Source organism: Pongo pygmaeus, chromosome 6, assembly GCF_028885625.2.
Source record: "Pongo pygmaeus isolate AG05252 chromosome 6, NHGRI_mPonPyg2-v2.0_pri, whole genome shotgun sequence".
In the NCBI taxonomy this organism is placed as follows: Eukaryota; Metazoa; Chordata; class Mammalia; order Primates; family Hominidae; genus Pongo; species Pongo pygmaeus.
The window spans coordinates 97,638,743-97,652,800 of record NC_072379.2 but is presented as its reverse complement, the minus strand read 5'-3'; the positions used below and the strand labels follow the sequence as shown (position 1 = coordinate 97,652,800).

The 14,058-nt window shown below is 34.2% G+C and overlaps 1 protein-coding gene across 1 annotated transcript in view; it reads right to left on the bottom strand.

Moving 5' to 3' along the window:
* Positions 1–14,058, bottom strand: part of GNAT3 (G protein subunit alpha transducin 3) — a 51,733-nt gene that overhangs the window by 22,545 nt on the left and 15,130 nt on the right. Inside the window, exons 2-3 of the mRNA XM_054494806.1 lie at positions 11,391–11,433; positions 5,594–5,735 (exon numbers count right to left, since the gene is read on the bottom strand). Of these exons, the coding sequence (XP_054350781.1) occupies positions 5,594–5,735; positions 11,391–11,433 (185 nt within the window). The remainder of the gene's footprint in view (positions 1–5,593; positions 5,736–11,390; positions 11,434–14,058) is intronic.

Here is a 14,058-nt window from a genome sequence, read left to right as displayed (position 1 = left end):
CTCCCTTGACAACCTCAATCCCACTACCTCCCACAAAGGCAAGTTATCCTATCAGGTTGGTTTTTGTGTCTCCAGACCTTTTACTTTTTAAATTTTTGCATGCATAGGTGGAGCCTATGGTAACGATTTTCAATCCAGGCTGCACATTACAAGCATATGGTGTACCCTTAAAGGTACTGATAGCGGAACTGCAACCCAAACAAAATGAATCAGAATCTCTGCATGTCAGGCCCTGCAAAGGTAGTTTTTAAAAGCTTCAAGGTAACGCAACTGTTCTGACTGCATTAAGAATTTCTGGCAATATACAGTTGTTATTTTTTTAACCATAAATAACGCTTTATTGAACATAGTGTACTTCCATTCTTGATGTTCTTCTGTGCTTATTGAAAAGCTGGTATAATTTAAAGAATTACAATTCTTTAAATTTAAGATTCTTTAAAGCTTTTAAAGGATTGAGTCTACCCATCAAATGTGAATTTTTAAAATATATAACACCAAAATGTATAGGTATTATGAAAACTTAGCTTCTTCATAATGGCCAAACTGATTGAACACTTAACTCCTATTTTATTGTTATATTTTAAAAACTCTAGTAATTTCTCACCAAACTCAAAACTCAACATAAAACCCAAATCCCTTATCCCTTACTGTGACTCACAACGTTCTACATATTTTGACCCCCTCGTTCCCTCCTTTCTCCCTTTCTCTCCCTGCCCCCAAGACTCAAGAAGCACTGAATAATTTGTTGCTCCTTGAACTCACCAAGCCCTCATTTCAGCGCATTTCAATGGTTGTTGCCTCCATGTCCTTCTGTGGTTCACTTCCTTTTTCACCCAAGTCTCTTCCCAATACCACCTCCTCAATGAAGCCTTCTCTAATCATCCTTTCTGCCACATTTTTCAAATAACACCCTGTGGATTTGAGTGGCATCCCAAAGAAGTTTTATTTCCCTATGAGGTATTTGGAAAAGCTTGGGAATTACAGTGGGCCTGGAATGGTTCATTCTCTCTCTCTCTCTCTCTTTAAAGAATATTCATTTTATTTATTCATTCATTTTTATTTTACTTTAAGTTCTGGGATACATGTGCAGAACATGAAGGTTTGTTACATAGGTATACATGTGCTATGGTGGTTTGCTGCACCTATCAACTCATCTTCATTCTCTTAAGATTGTGTAACCTTGGGACTACATTGTATAGAAAATAAAATATGTGTTTTCCCTACAGATTACTCAGAACTTCATCATTAATATTAGGGATCCCAGGTGGTCTTAGAACTTTGTGGAACTTATTCTGAACCCTAGAGCCATATTTCCAAAGATCATGAAAAAAACATCAAAAGAAAGGAAGACTATATAGTTTACCTAGTAATTGTGAGAAATGCTGAGTTAAAAATGCCATGTTTTGTTGCTACTCGGTTTTCAGAATCTTTGAGTAGTAATATTGGATGAAAATTTCCAAGTTATTGGACGAATATATACCAAACAAATCTAATCACAGACCTTCAATTGTAGAACATCTTGAGGAATCAGTGCTTTTTGGTTCATATTGTAGAGTTTACTTTGTAGGGTTCTATGTCCAAGATGATTACAACAGCACTCAAATTATGTAGTAAAAGTTTTACAATTTTCAGCATTCTTTTATGTCAGTTGAGTGGATTCTATATGCTCCAAAATAGGATATAATAATATTCAAAATGATAAGTGGATATTTACTAAATATCTTCATTATTTCTCCTTTCCTATTTCTTTGGGATATGAAGGTTTGTTACATAGGTAACAAAAAGGGTTTGTTAACCCTCTTTTCAAGTTCTATGCTTAGGAAATTATAAGCCTATCAAATACTAAACCACAACCAATAAGAACAAGCCCGATTTAGCTGCTTCCCCTCTAACTACATATCCCATCTCTGTCCTACTCCTTGGCTATAGGTCCTGAAATATTGTCCTTAACTGTTCCAATAGCCTATTCTCATTTCTCCACATACTCCACAGGAATAGGAGTCCACCATTCTTCTGAAACCTCTCTCACTATATTCCCAATGGCTCCATATTTCTAAATCCAATAGATACTATTTAATAGTCTCCTTTCTTGACCTCTCAAGACCTTTCAATGTGGATAATTCCCTTTGGAACAGTTCTCTTGAATTCTGTGATTTCACGTACTTCTGATTTCCTTTTACTCTTCTATCCTCTCCCTTGAAGTGTTCTTTTCCTAATAAATAAGCAGAAAATATTGTGTTTATTTTTTAACACTCTTACCTAGACTCTGTTATCCCTAATACCCTTCCCTTCTTAATCTAAGTGCTTCACCTATTCCATCCTACTTTCTTAGTATGAATTATATGCCATAGTATAATGGCATGCCAATAACACCTAGATTTAGATCTCTAGACAAAGTGTCCATTTTGGGTTTCAAATGCACATTTGTAATTGCTTACATATGTAGATATCAAATAGAACTTACAAACTCATTTCCAAAACCAAACTAATTAGTTCTTTTCCACCCTCATTTAATGTTAGCGTTCCCCTTCTTAGTAATTCCTTCTTTAAGCAAGGATTGAGCTCCATATTTAGCTGCACAGCCTTTTTGAAATAGCATATTTGTAGTTATTTGTTAAACATCAAGCTCTCTTCTCCTGATGACAAATATTATTTCCATCTCAGTTACTGCTGAGCCCTCACTACATCCCCGGTATCCAACTAAATGTCTACCACATAAATAATAGTTTAATAAAAAATATTTTTTTCAAATGATGTTGGATATGTAGATTTCAGTACCTGAATTTTAATGATCCTATATTCAAAATAAATATTGAAAAATAATGCCTAATACTTATTGAAAATGTACATTCTATAATACTCTGTATATAGTGGATTTCTTATGTTTTTGCTTCCTTCTTTAATAGTCATTGTAACTCAAGGAGGAAAGCCATAACATTCTGTGGAAGCGGACACTGAAATTTAGAGAGGTTAACTTGTCCAAACTTATAGACCCAGTGACTAATAAAGCTCACATAAATTTTCTATCAGAACTTTCTCTCTTTGGCAATCTGTGTGATGATGTGCAAATGGTTATATAAAAGTATATGCACTTGTATAAATAAATAATTGAGAGCTAACCAGAACTCTGAAAGTCACATGTAGGTAGTGTTTAGCAATCAATCTGTTAAACAAACAATTTTAAACAGGTCAAGAGTATATTAATCTCAAAATCAAGTACTAGAATGTAGCTGAAACTGCTAGAGTTTATAGAAGTTGAAATCAAAATATGAACTATGTTGTGCCTGACAACTGTGATGTTCTGATAGTTGAGAATATAGGTACTCTTGAGAAGTTATGACAATGGCTAAGTGCTGCTTAAGTTGATCTGTTTATGCCATTCAATGTACAGTTTGAATAAACTGTACTTTTATTTTTTAATTAGCATGATGGCAGCAATGTGTAGAGTTTATTATTTTCACTTCCCCTATATGTCAAATCATTAAGACTTTTATTAATAAATCTCACATCTCACTTTTTTTTTTTTTCAAGACAGGGTCTTGCTCTGTTGCCCAGGCTGGAGTGCAGTGGCACCATCACAGCTGCTGCAACCTCGACCTCCCAAGCTCAAGTGAACCTCCTACCTCAGCCTCCCAAGTAGCTGGGACTACAGGTACATGCCACCATGCCTGGCTAATTTTTTTTTTCTTTTTCTTTTTCTTTTCCTTTTTTTTGTTTTATAGAGACAGGGTCTTGTTATATTGTTCAGACTGGTCTGGAACTCCCAGGCTTAAGCGATCCTCTTGCCTCAGCCTCCCAAGGTGTTGAGATTATAGGCATGAGACACCACATCTGGTCAAATATCAGGTATTTAGTGATCAGAGCATCACTGTTTCACAAACTCTGGGTTGTATGAAAGAAACAGTCTATTTAAATAAGTAGCAATAGGCAAGATTGTGATTTCCAACTTCTCTGACACAAATGCATGGAATACCGTATTGCATCTACAAATTTAAACATCATTAAATCATTCTCAAAGGAATTCAGAGGGTACATCTATTTTTGTAACTATTATTGCCTAAGAGAAAAAAATAAATATTTCTAATAATTAAATCCTTTAATAGCAAAAAGCACTATAATGGAATGAAGGAGAAGTGGATTTTGCCATAAACTCGAGCTACTTAATGTAAACCAACTAATCTTTGAGCCTTGTTTTTTTAAATTAAGGTGGGTATACTATGTTGTTTCTTAAGAGCCAATTTAAAATCCTATGTTCTTAGGAAAAGCCAAGGTCAGATCCATAACTGAACTATACTTACATAAGAACATGATCACTAAGTCATAGAGAGATAAAGAATAAAAGGATCATGGAGTTCGACTCCTCCAAGTTCCCCTTTTACACATGAGAGGGAAACTGTAGCCAGAGAGATAGATTGGAGCAAACTGTGGAGAAAGCTAGAAATGGGAATCAGTAAAATACCTGACTCCTTGCTTTATAAACTATCTGCCTGAAGGCCATACTTAGCATTTCCTTGTTCTTTGAAGAAAAGTGACAGGAAAAAGGGGGCTTTCCCCTTTCTTTACATTAAGAGCACAGAAAAGGCTTTTTTGTTGTTGTTTTAATTGTAATGATTTCTAGCGGTCATTTACAAGATCCAGTGGTTATTTAAAAGGTCCACTAAGCTGGGTGAGGCAGTTCAAATGACTCCTCTTTCTTTATCCTTACTATGCTTTTGCTCTCTATTTTTATTGTTTCTATAGCAAGGTTTCCAAGAATTACGTTGGTAGGCATTCAACTGGCATCCTCTGGAGGTAACCAGATGCCCAGCTGCTCCTGGAGGGGACATATGGAAATGGGTGAGTTCTTCTTGTGGATTCTACTCAGTTACTCTTTTTTTTGGATGGGGTCAACTATGGTTCTTTGGATAATACTGTAAGTTTCATTTGCCAAATAATTTTATATGTTTGCCTATAAACTTTTAAAGTAAGTGGATTTCAAATATAATTTAATGTAAAATACTTAGATAGCAAAATATAAAGTAGGGAGAAAATAATTTGGTTGCTACCTTACAAACGGAACTATGACTACTTGAATATACTTAATATACAGACATTTGCTTACTCCTACAATTCGAATTCTTTTTTTAAAAAAACTTAGCATTATAAAGTAATCATTTCCCTGTAGCCACACAGACCTTGTAATCATCATCAAACATTAATTATAATTGTTATGTTATTGAACATTTTTAGTCTCTTTGAAATGACATAACTAAAAAAATTAATGTAGAGATATTGCAAATTGTATTTATGCCATAAATTCTTTTGTATTTAGCGATCATAAGCAATATTTTTATTTGTTATGGTGTATTATTTGATATTAAGTTTAATCCTCAGAAAAACAACTAATGTTGAATAGTATTATAGTATACAGTAAAAAAGTTTCACTTCAAGGAAAATAAGAAATCTTACACAAAACAGAATTAATGTTTCAAAATTCATGTTTCATATTTTTAAATTTTGGGTATAGATTAATACTATGAACTTATTAAGTGCTCTTATTTTATGGCTCAAACTCTATTGCAGGACATACAGCTGTCATTATTTGCATACTTACTGCACTTCTGGGATTTACATAATCAATTCCAAGGGTAGTCATGGCTTTCACAATAGCTAGGATGGATTGCAATGTATTACTGTAAATTACTGCTTTGAACTCCATGCATTCTTGCTCACTGTAACCATTCTTATGGATGATCCTATAATTTAAACATGAAAAGTTTCTGTGAGTTGAATAATTGATTGTAACACTAGAGCACATAAAACTAAGTTGCTTGAATAAAATTACAGTATATATTCATTAAAAAGGAATTTTGACCATATGTATATGCTAACTCTAAACAATTTTATGCCTTCGGACTTTTATTATCATTGTCATTTATACAGTATTTTCTTTCTGGGCTACCCATGATAAATATGAAAAGACTTAGGATTTGTTATTTAAAAATACTTTTTTAAAATGGGTAAATCATAAGCATTATACTTAGAAAGTCTATTTTTTTTAAGAGAAAAATTTCTAGATTCCCAGGACAAAGATATATACAGAGTTTTGAAACTTGGCCTTGTGTTTACAACCTGATGTCTAGAGGAAGTGAAGTCATTCAGAACATTCATGACTTTTCCTATCATGCTGAAAAATAGGAGTGCCTGCTTTCTATTTACAGCATTAACAAAGGCATCTTTTTTAGTACAGGTAATTGCCTTGTTAAATTTCTTGTCAGTTCTCCATCTGTGTATGTGCCACTGAGTTATAAAAGTTGAAATGCCTGACATTTTATTTGGCTGAACTCTTCTCTACCTTCCACTCATTCAGCCAAACTCAAGATTTTACTAGTAGTTTTGGAATAATAGCTTAAAATAGATTTACGTATCAAAAGCTAAAATCGTTAGATGTGCCAGTTACATATTTTTGCATCTTTATTGTATATTTTTTTTGTTCCATTCTATTATTTTTTCTTATTGTCTTGAAGTGCTTTGTATTCATTAGGCGTCTTTTTGGATGTCACATTACTAAAGATTTATATTGTGTCTACACGTATAAAGGCTTTAGCATGGGGGGAAAGAGCATAAACGCCTCTTTAATGTCTTTGAAGATACTAGAACCTTCATATACAAGAAATCTGAACTGAAAGGAGTAAAGGCAGGGCGTATATTTGTTATTTGTTGTTTTTTATATTTGATTACAAATCATTGCTGAACTTCTATTTTAAACATGGTCATGTTTGTCTTGCTGCATTAAACCATTAAATAACTTAAATAAGTAAATAAAATAGACAAAGGCTGTAGAAAAAATGCAGTAAAATGTCTTTATGGATAGATCAAGAATAAGTTTATTAAAGAAATCCCAGTTTTCTGTCAAATTAAACTTGGAAAATTATTTTACTTACTAAAATGGCAACTGTGAATAAACATGAGGCACTTAGGTTATCTTCATGAAACAAGTTCTGATTACTATGAGAAGATGAATAAACATTTATCACAAAGAAAAATGATAAAAACAGATGTTAAAATGTCCAATTGAAGTGGGACTTTAAACAACATCATTTTTCCAGGAGCTGCATATATAAATTTCTTTGAGATAGAGCACTCCAACTGCAAAGTTGGTTCTGAGGTCTGTTGAAATTAATAAGCTTTTACTGTGCATTTTCTGTGACATACTGTGTTATGTGTTAAAGAAATACATTATACAAGTCTCTCCTTCCCAAAACCATAAACTGGAGCTCCTCTGTATAATACATTAGTCACTAGATGATTAATTAAAACTAAATAAAATTAAAAATTTAGTTTCTCAATCACACTATCAACAATTCAAGTGGCTACTAAAGCCACATGTGGCTAGCAGCTGCCATATTTCAAGGCAAGATAGAGAACTTTCCTATCATCACACAAAGTTCTGTTGAAGAGTACTGAGTTGTAAGAAGGCAGAGCATATAAAGAGATTTTTGAACATTATGATAATGCATAGGAACAAACTCTGCATATAGTAAGATGCTATAGAAAAGAAAAAGTGATAAACTCTACTCGGAGTGGGTGTAAAGTATCAAAGAAGACATCCCGGAAGCAGTGATAATCAGCTGATTGTTCAAGGATAGTTATTCCTAGATGGTCAAAAGGAGAGAGAATCATTGTAGGAAGAAAGATCAGTATGAGCAAATAGATGCTCACAATTTTCAAGTGTTCAATATGTGCCAAGCACTGTTGTAAGCGCTTCATCTGTCTTACCTTCTTATTTCTTACAATAAGCCCTTTAAAGTAGATACAATTATGATCTACATTTTATAAGTAAGAAATGTCAGCATAGATAAATTAAGCAAATACCCCCAACTTATTCAGTTAGTTTGTGATACAGCTGGGCCACAAACACAATCTGATGTACAGTCCATGATCTTAGCCATGATGCTCAGCCTTCTATAGTGTGTTAGTCTACAGACTTATAAAAGGTCAGCATTAGTGAAACAGGAAGTAGGAGGGGAGAAATTATAGGACAGGAGGATAAAGATATCGGCAAGAACTGGGCTCCAGTGTCTTGTGTGCCATGGCAAGGAGATTGATCTTGACAGCAAGGGTGAAGAGTTGAATTCAGGAGATACAGTCAGCTTTAAACGGATCAGTTCATGGCAGTGTGGATAATGCAATGAAGGGAAGAGAAGGGAGGTAGAAGCTCCTTAGGAAGATACTGAATTAATCTAGGTCAGAAATGATGACCAATGGAGATCAATTACATGTTTGGAGACAAATTGTGTAGATGTGGCATGACTTGGTAAAAGGGTGAAGGCTTAGCATAATGACGCTGAGATTTATTGCGTTGTAGGCTGGCGTTGTTGTAATTAATTTTAGGGCGATAGAGGCCAGATGGGAGATAAGTTTAATGTTTATTCTGATTTGGACCTAGCCAGAGAATATAGCAGTAGATGTATCTGGCTGTCTAGTTTAGACAAAGTGTGTGAGTTTGAAAGAAATATTCTGAAACAGTCAGCTTGAAGATTCTGGTGGAAGTCATAGAACTCTAGCAGTTTTCATTTGATGAAGGTGCAGAGTAAGTAGAGAAGTGCCAGCGTCTCCTGGTACAATAGAGACACTAACATTTTAAATGTAGTCAGAGATAGAGTTAGAAGAATAAAGGAGATAGACGAACTGGGAAACAGTTCTAGAAGCTGAAGAAAAGTTTTAAGTGGGAAAAGTGATGTCATCTGGAATTAATATAAGGACTTAAGGAGACTTCAAATAAAATGGCTATTCGAAGATGACATAATAAATAATCTTCATAAGGGCAACTTCTGCAACTTACCAGAGGCAAAAGTGTGATGAAAATGGCTGAAAGTGGAAAGTAAAGAGAGCTAATTTTGATTATTTTTTACAGAAATTCTACTGAGAAAAGGAAAGATAAAGCAGAACAAGGAAACTTGCTCTTTTTAAATAATAAAAGAAGTGCTCATTGTAGAAAATGTGAAAAGCCTAACAATATTAAAAAGCAAAGTTGCTTTGAACTTTAAATTCCACTATTGAGAGAAAATTTATTTGAATACTGGTATATGCTCTTTCATTTAAAAAAAATTATCTATTTGATCATACTTAAGATTAAAATGTTCATGCACTGGGCACAGTGGCTCATGCCTGTAATCCCAGCACTTTGGAAGGCCGAAGCAGGCGGATCACTTGAGGTCAGGAGTTTGAGACCAGCCTGGCCAATGTGGTGAAACCCCAACTCTACTAAAAATACCAAAAAAAAAAAAAATTAGCTGGGCATGGTGGCAGGTGCCTGTAAAATCGCAGCTACTCAGAAGGCTGAGGCAGGAGAATTGCTTGAACCTGAGAGGTGGAGGTTGCAGTGAGCCAAGATTGTGCCACTGCACTCCAGCCTAGGTGACAGAGCGAGACCCTTTCTCAAATAAATAAATAAATAAATAAAATAAAAAATAAAATGTTAATGCAATTTTGTAACCTGCTTTTTTTAGTAAACATAGCATTTCCTCATATTAAAATCTTCTCATATACATGAGATTAATACATGATTTGTAATAGTTATATAATATTGCAATTGAAGAATGAATAGTCCTGTAACTTTGCAGCCTAATTGCTTACGTTTTATTTTAATTTCTGGCACTTTATTCTATCCCATATTTCATTATCTTAAATAGTGATATAAGCCTTTAATACAGGCTTTTATATTTTATATTTTTGAATTATTTTATTTTCATGCTTATGCATATTTTATTATTTTTGACAATTCTCAGAAACATATTTAGATCAATAATTATAATTTTCCCAGCTTACTATGTATATTAAAGATATTATTTTTATAAATTCTCTGTAATATATAATTTTACAAATAGCAATTAAAAATATCCATTTCTCAAAATCTCATTATTAGTGGGTAATTTTTTTTATTATTGTATGTCAATTTACTACAATGAAAAATTACCTCATTAGTGATCTGATTTTTAACTTTTATAATAAGGTTACACTAAAATACATTATCTATTGAATTTTGTCATTTCTATACTCTATTCATAGCCTATCCCCATTTATGTATATTGGGAAGCTTATTGTTTTACTTAGCAATCTATGGGCCTTTATATACTAGTCACCAATTATTTATCATATTTATTATAAATTTTTTCTAGTTCTCTAATTTTGGTTTAATTTTATTTATGGTTTACTATATTTAAAAGTTTTAATTTTTACATAGCCAAATAATTGGTCTTTTTTTTTTCTTTATTTAAGCTCACAGAGAATGGAGAAATGAAAAAAGAGAGGTTCAAGCATGATCATAGCCTGGGAGACAAGAGCAGGCAGATACTGTGGAAATGTTGTAAATGAATGCCAGATGACTTAGTTGCAAGGATGGTCCTAAAAACTCAAAAATGATACAATCCCAGGGAACAGAATAAAGGAGCTCTGTTCTTCAGAGACAGTAGGAAAGATCAGATGTTTGGTTGCAGATAAGTGAAGCTTAAATATTGGTTGATATAAAACTTACATGACATTATCACATAAAAGGAAAACAGTGGCTTATATTGAAGTCAATTTCGTTATTGACTGGCAGGCATCACTCCCTCATAAAATATGTCCCAAAGAACAAGATCCTTTAACATATAATTTAAAAATACGCTCAAAAATGGTCCTCCTCTTCATCCTCCTCTTTCCTCCTCCTCCTCTTTCCTCCTCCTCCTTCTCTTCCTGCTGCTGTTGCTGCTGCTTCTGTTTCTTCTGCTTCTTCTTTTACTTCTTTTTAGCTACAATTATCCTTTAAAATTCTCTAGCAGTAACAAAGTCATGAGGTTTCACCCATTTACCTTTACTTATCAATTACCATTTTATTCAGGTAGACACTGCATTCTTTTTTCATTATTTCCTTATTAAGGAATTCAGGTCTAGTTATTTCATTATAAAAAGGAAAAAGTGGAGAAAACAAATGCAAAAATACATCAAAATTCATGATAGTAATTAAGCATTTTATTCCCAGGTAGGCAAAATGCCAACGAGATTAAAAATATTGTTTCCTCAAAAAATCAAATATATGATTGATTGACATATTTTAAAATATTTACCGTTAATGATCAGATTATAAAGCCCTTGATATCCCCAGATGAATATAACTAAAATATAATGCTTTAAGCATTTGTCTTATTGAGAAGCACATTTTAAAAAATGGAAATTATAATATTATTCATCTGCTACACTTTCTGCTAAAGGATACAAGGTATATTTGCACAGGAACTATGACCACTCTGCTATGATCTATGATTTAGAAAAGATTGTCAATCAGCGTTTACAAAAGCATGTATTTTAAGAATAGTCAAATACATGGACAGACATCAAATATTAAACACTTGAGACAGATGTATACCTACTTCATTTGTTTAACAATAGTACTTTTCCCAGATTCTCCTGCTCCTGCAACATAAAAAGAGGAATATTATTAACTGATACACCAAATTTGAATAAATATTAAAAACTAATTATCACTTTTCATGGATAATCCTTAATTTTTCTTTCATAGGTTTAGGGGGTACAAGTGCAGTTTTGTTACATGGATAAACTGCATAGTGGTGAAGTCTGGTCTTTTAGTTGACCCATCATCTGAATAGTGTACATTGTACCCAACAGGTAATTTTTTTCATTCCTCACCACCCTTTCTTGCAAGTCCCACTTTTGCGAGTCTCCAGTGTCTATTATTCTATTCTGTATGTCCGTGTGTGTGCACTGTTTAGCTCCCACTTATAAGTGAGAACATGTGGTATTTGACTTTCTGTTTCTGAATTGTTTAAGATAGTGGTCTCCAGTTCCATCCATTCACTGCCAAAGACATCAAAGACATGATTTTGCTTTTTTTTTTTTAATGGTTGAGTAGTATTCAATTATATATATCAGATTTTCTCTGTCCAATTTTCCATTGATGGACACTTAGGTTGATTCCATGACTTTGCTATTTTAAATAGTGCTGCAGTAAACATACAAGTGCAAGTGCCTTTTAAAAATAATATGTTTTTCTTTGGGTACATATGCAGTAGTGGGATTGGTGGATCAAATGGTAGTCCTATTTTTAACTCGGAGAAATATCCATACTATTTCCATAGAGGAGAAATATCCATACTATTTCCATACATGCCACCAACATTGTATAAGTGTTCCCTTTTCTCCACATCCCTGCCAGTATCTGTTGTTTTTTGACTTTTTAATAATAGCCATTTTGACCTGGTGTAAGGTGGTCTCTCACTGTAGTTTTGTTTGTTTGTTTTTGTTTTTTTTTTTTGAGATCCAGTCCCACTCTGTCACCAGGCTGGAGTGCAGTGGCGTGATCTCAGCTCACTGCGACCTCCGCCTCCTGGGTTCAAGCGATTCTCATGCCTTAGCCTCCCGAGTACCTGGGATTACAGGCGCGTGCCACCATGCCTGGTTAATGTTTTGTATTTTAGTAGAGACAGGTTTCACCATGTTGGCCAGGATGGTCTCGATCTGCTGATCTCGTGATCTGCCCGCCTCAGCTTCCCAAAGTGCAGGATTACAGGTGTGAACCACTGCACCCGGCCTTCACTGTAGTTTTAATTTACATTTCTCTGACAATTAGTTGTAGTGAACATTTTCTTACATGATTGTTAGCCATTTGTATGTCTTCTTTGAAAAATGTCTGGTCATGTCCTTTGCCCACTTTTTGATGGGGCTATTTGCTTTTATCTCATTGAGTTGTTTGAATTCCTTGCAGATTCTGGGTATTAGTCCTTTGTTTGATGCATAGCTTGCAAATGTTTTATCCCATTCTTTAGGTGTCTGTTTACTGTGTTGATTATTTCTTTTTCTGTGCAGAGGTTTTCGTTTGTCCCATTGGCCTATTTTTGTTTTTGTTACATTTGCTTTTGAAGTCTTAGTCACAAATTCTTTGCCTAGGCCAACATCCCGAAGAGTCTTTCTTTTTGAGATGGAATCTCGCTCTGTCACCCAGGCTGGAGTGCAGTGGCAAGATCTCGGCTCACTGCAACTTTTGCCTCCTGGGTTCAAGCGATTCTCCTGCCTCAGCCTCCTGAGTAGCTGGGATTACAGGCATGCGCCATCATGCCCAGTTAATTTTTGTATTTTTAGTAGAGACAGAGTTTCACCATTTTGGTCAGGCTAGTCTCGAACTCTTGGCATCAAGTGATCTGCCTGCCTCGGCCTCCCGAAGTGCTGGGATTATAGGCATGAGCCACTGCACCCAACCCACCCTATTTAAATTTCTAATTTGACTCTGACCCACTCAGTCTTCATTTCTCTATTCTACCTTCACTTCTTTCCTAACACTTTTCTCCTAACACTTGTCTTCTTCTACATGCTTAGGAATAATTCATATATTATTTTAAAATGTTCCTTTCATCACTGCAAAGTAAATTTCACATTGCAAAGAATCTTTATCTGCTTCGTTCACTGATTTAGCCAAAGCACCTAAAACAGTGCCTAACTCAGTAGAATCTCAATAAAACAAATGAATTCCTTGACTCATACTTCAGAAATTAGATTTTGTCCTTTGTACTGTGCATCATTTTTTCCTCACTGAAATGTTTCTGCGTGATTTATAATGTTTTCTTAAGCCTCGATGAATAGATATAGCTACATCTAAATTTAATTCTATTCAGGACAACTTTTTTTTTTTTTTGGTTATAGCCATATGTAAATATATCTAGTTTCTGCAGTTGTCTGAAACAGCTGTCCACCTTATGTGATACTGAGGAAATAAGAGTGGTAAAGCTGTGGGAAATAATGTTTCATTTTCTGGTGATGATATATAGATTCTTTCCCTTGGGAAAACCTCGAGAACATACCTCTCTGTGATTTTATGCTAGTTGGCTCTCCACCACTGGTAGTGAAATGTGACAACAAAGTTGATAGATGCAAAAATCAAAGTAACTTGCTAAAATTTCTTTACATAATCAAACACAAACTGACAGATTGGGCATAACCATCTCATTTACTAGAGGCTGTAATGCCCAAGAATGAAACAGTTGAGAATAAAATAAAATCACCTTGCCCATTTTCCGAAGACAACTG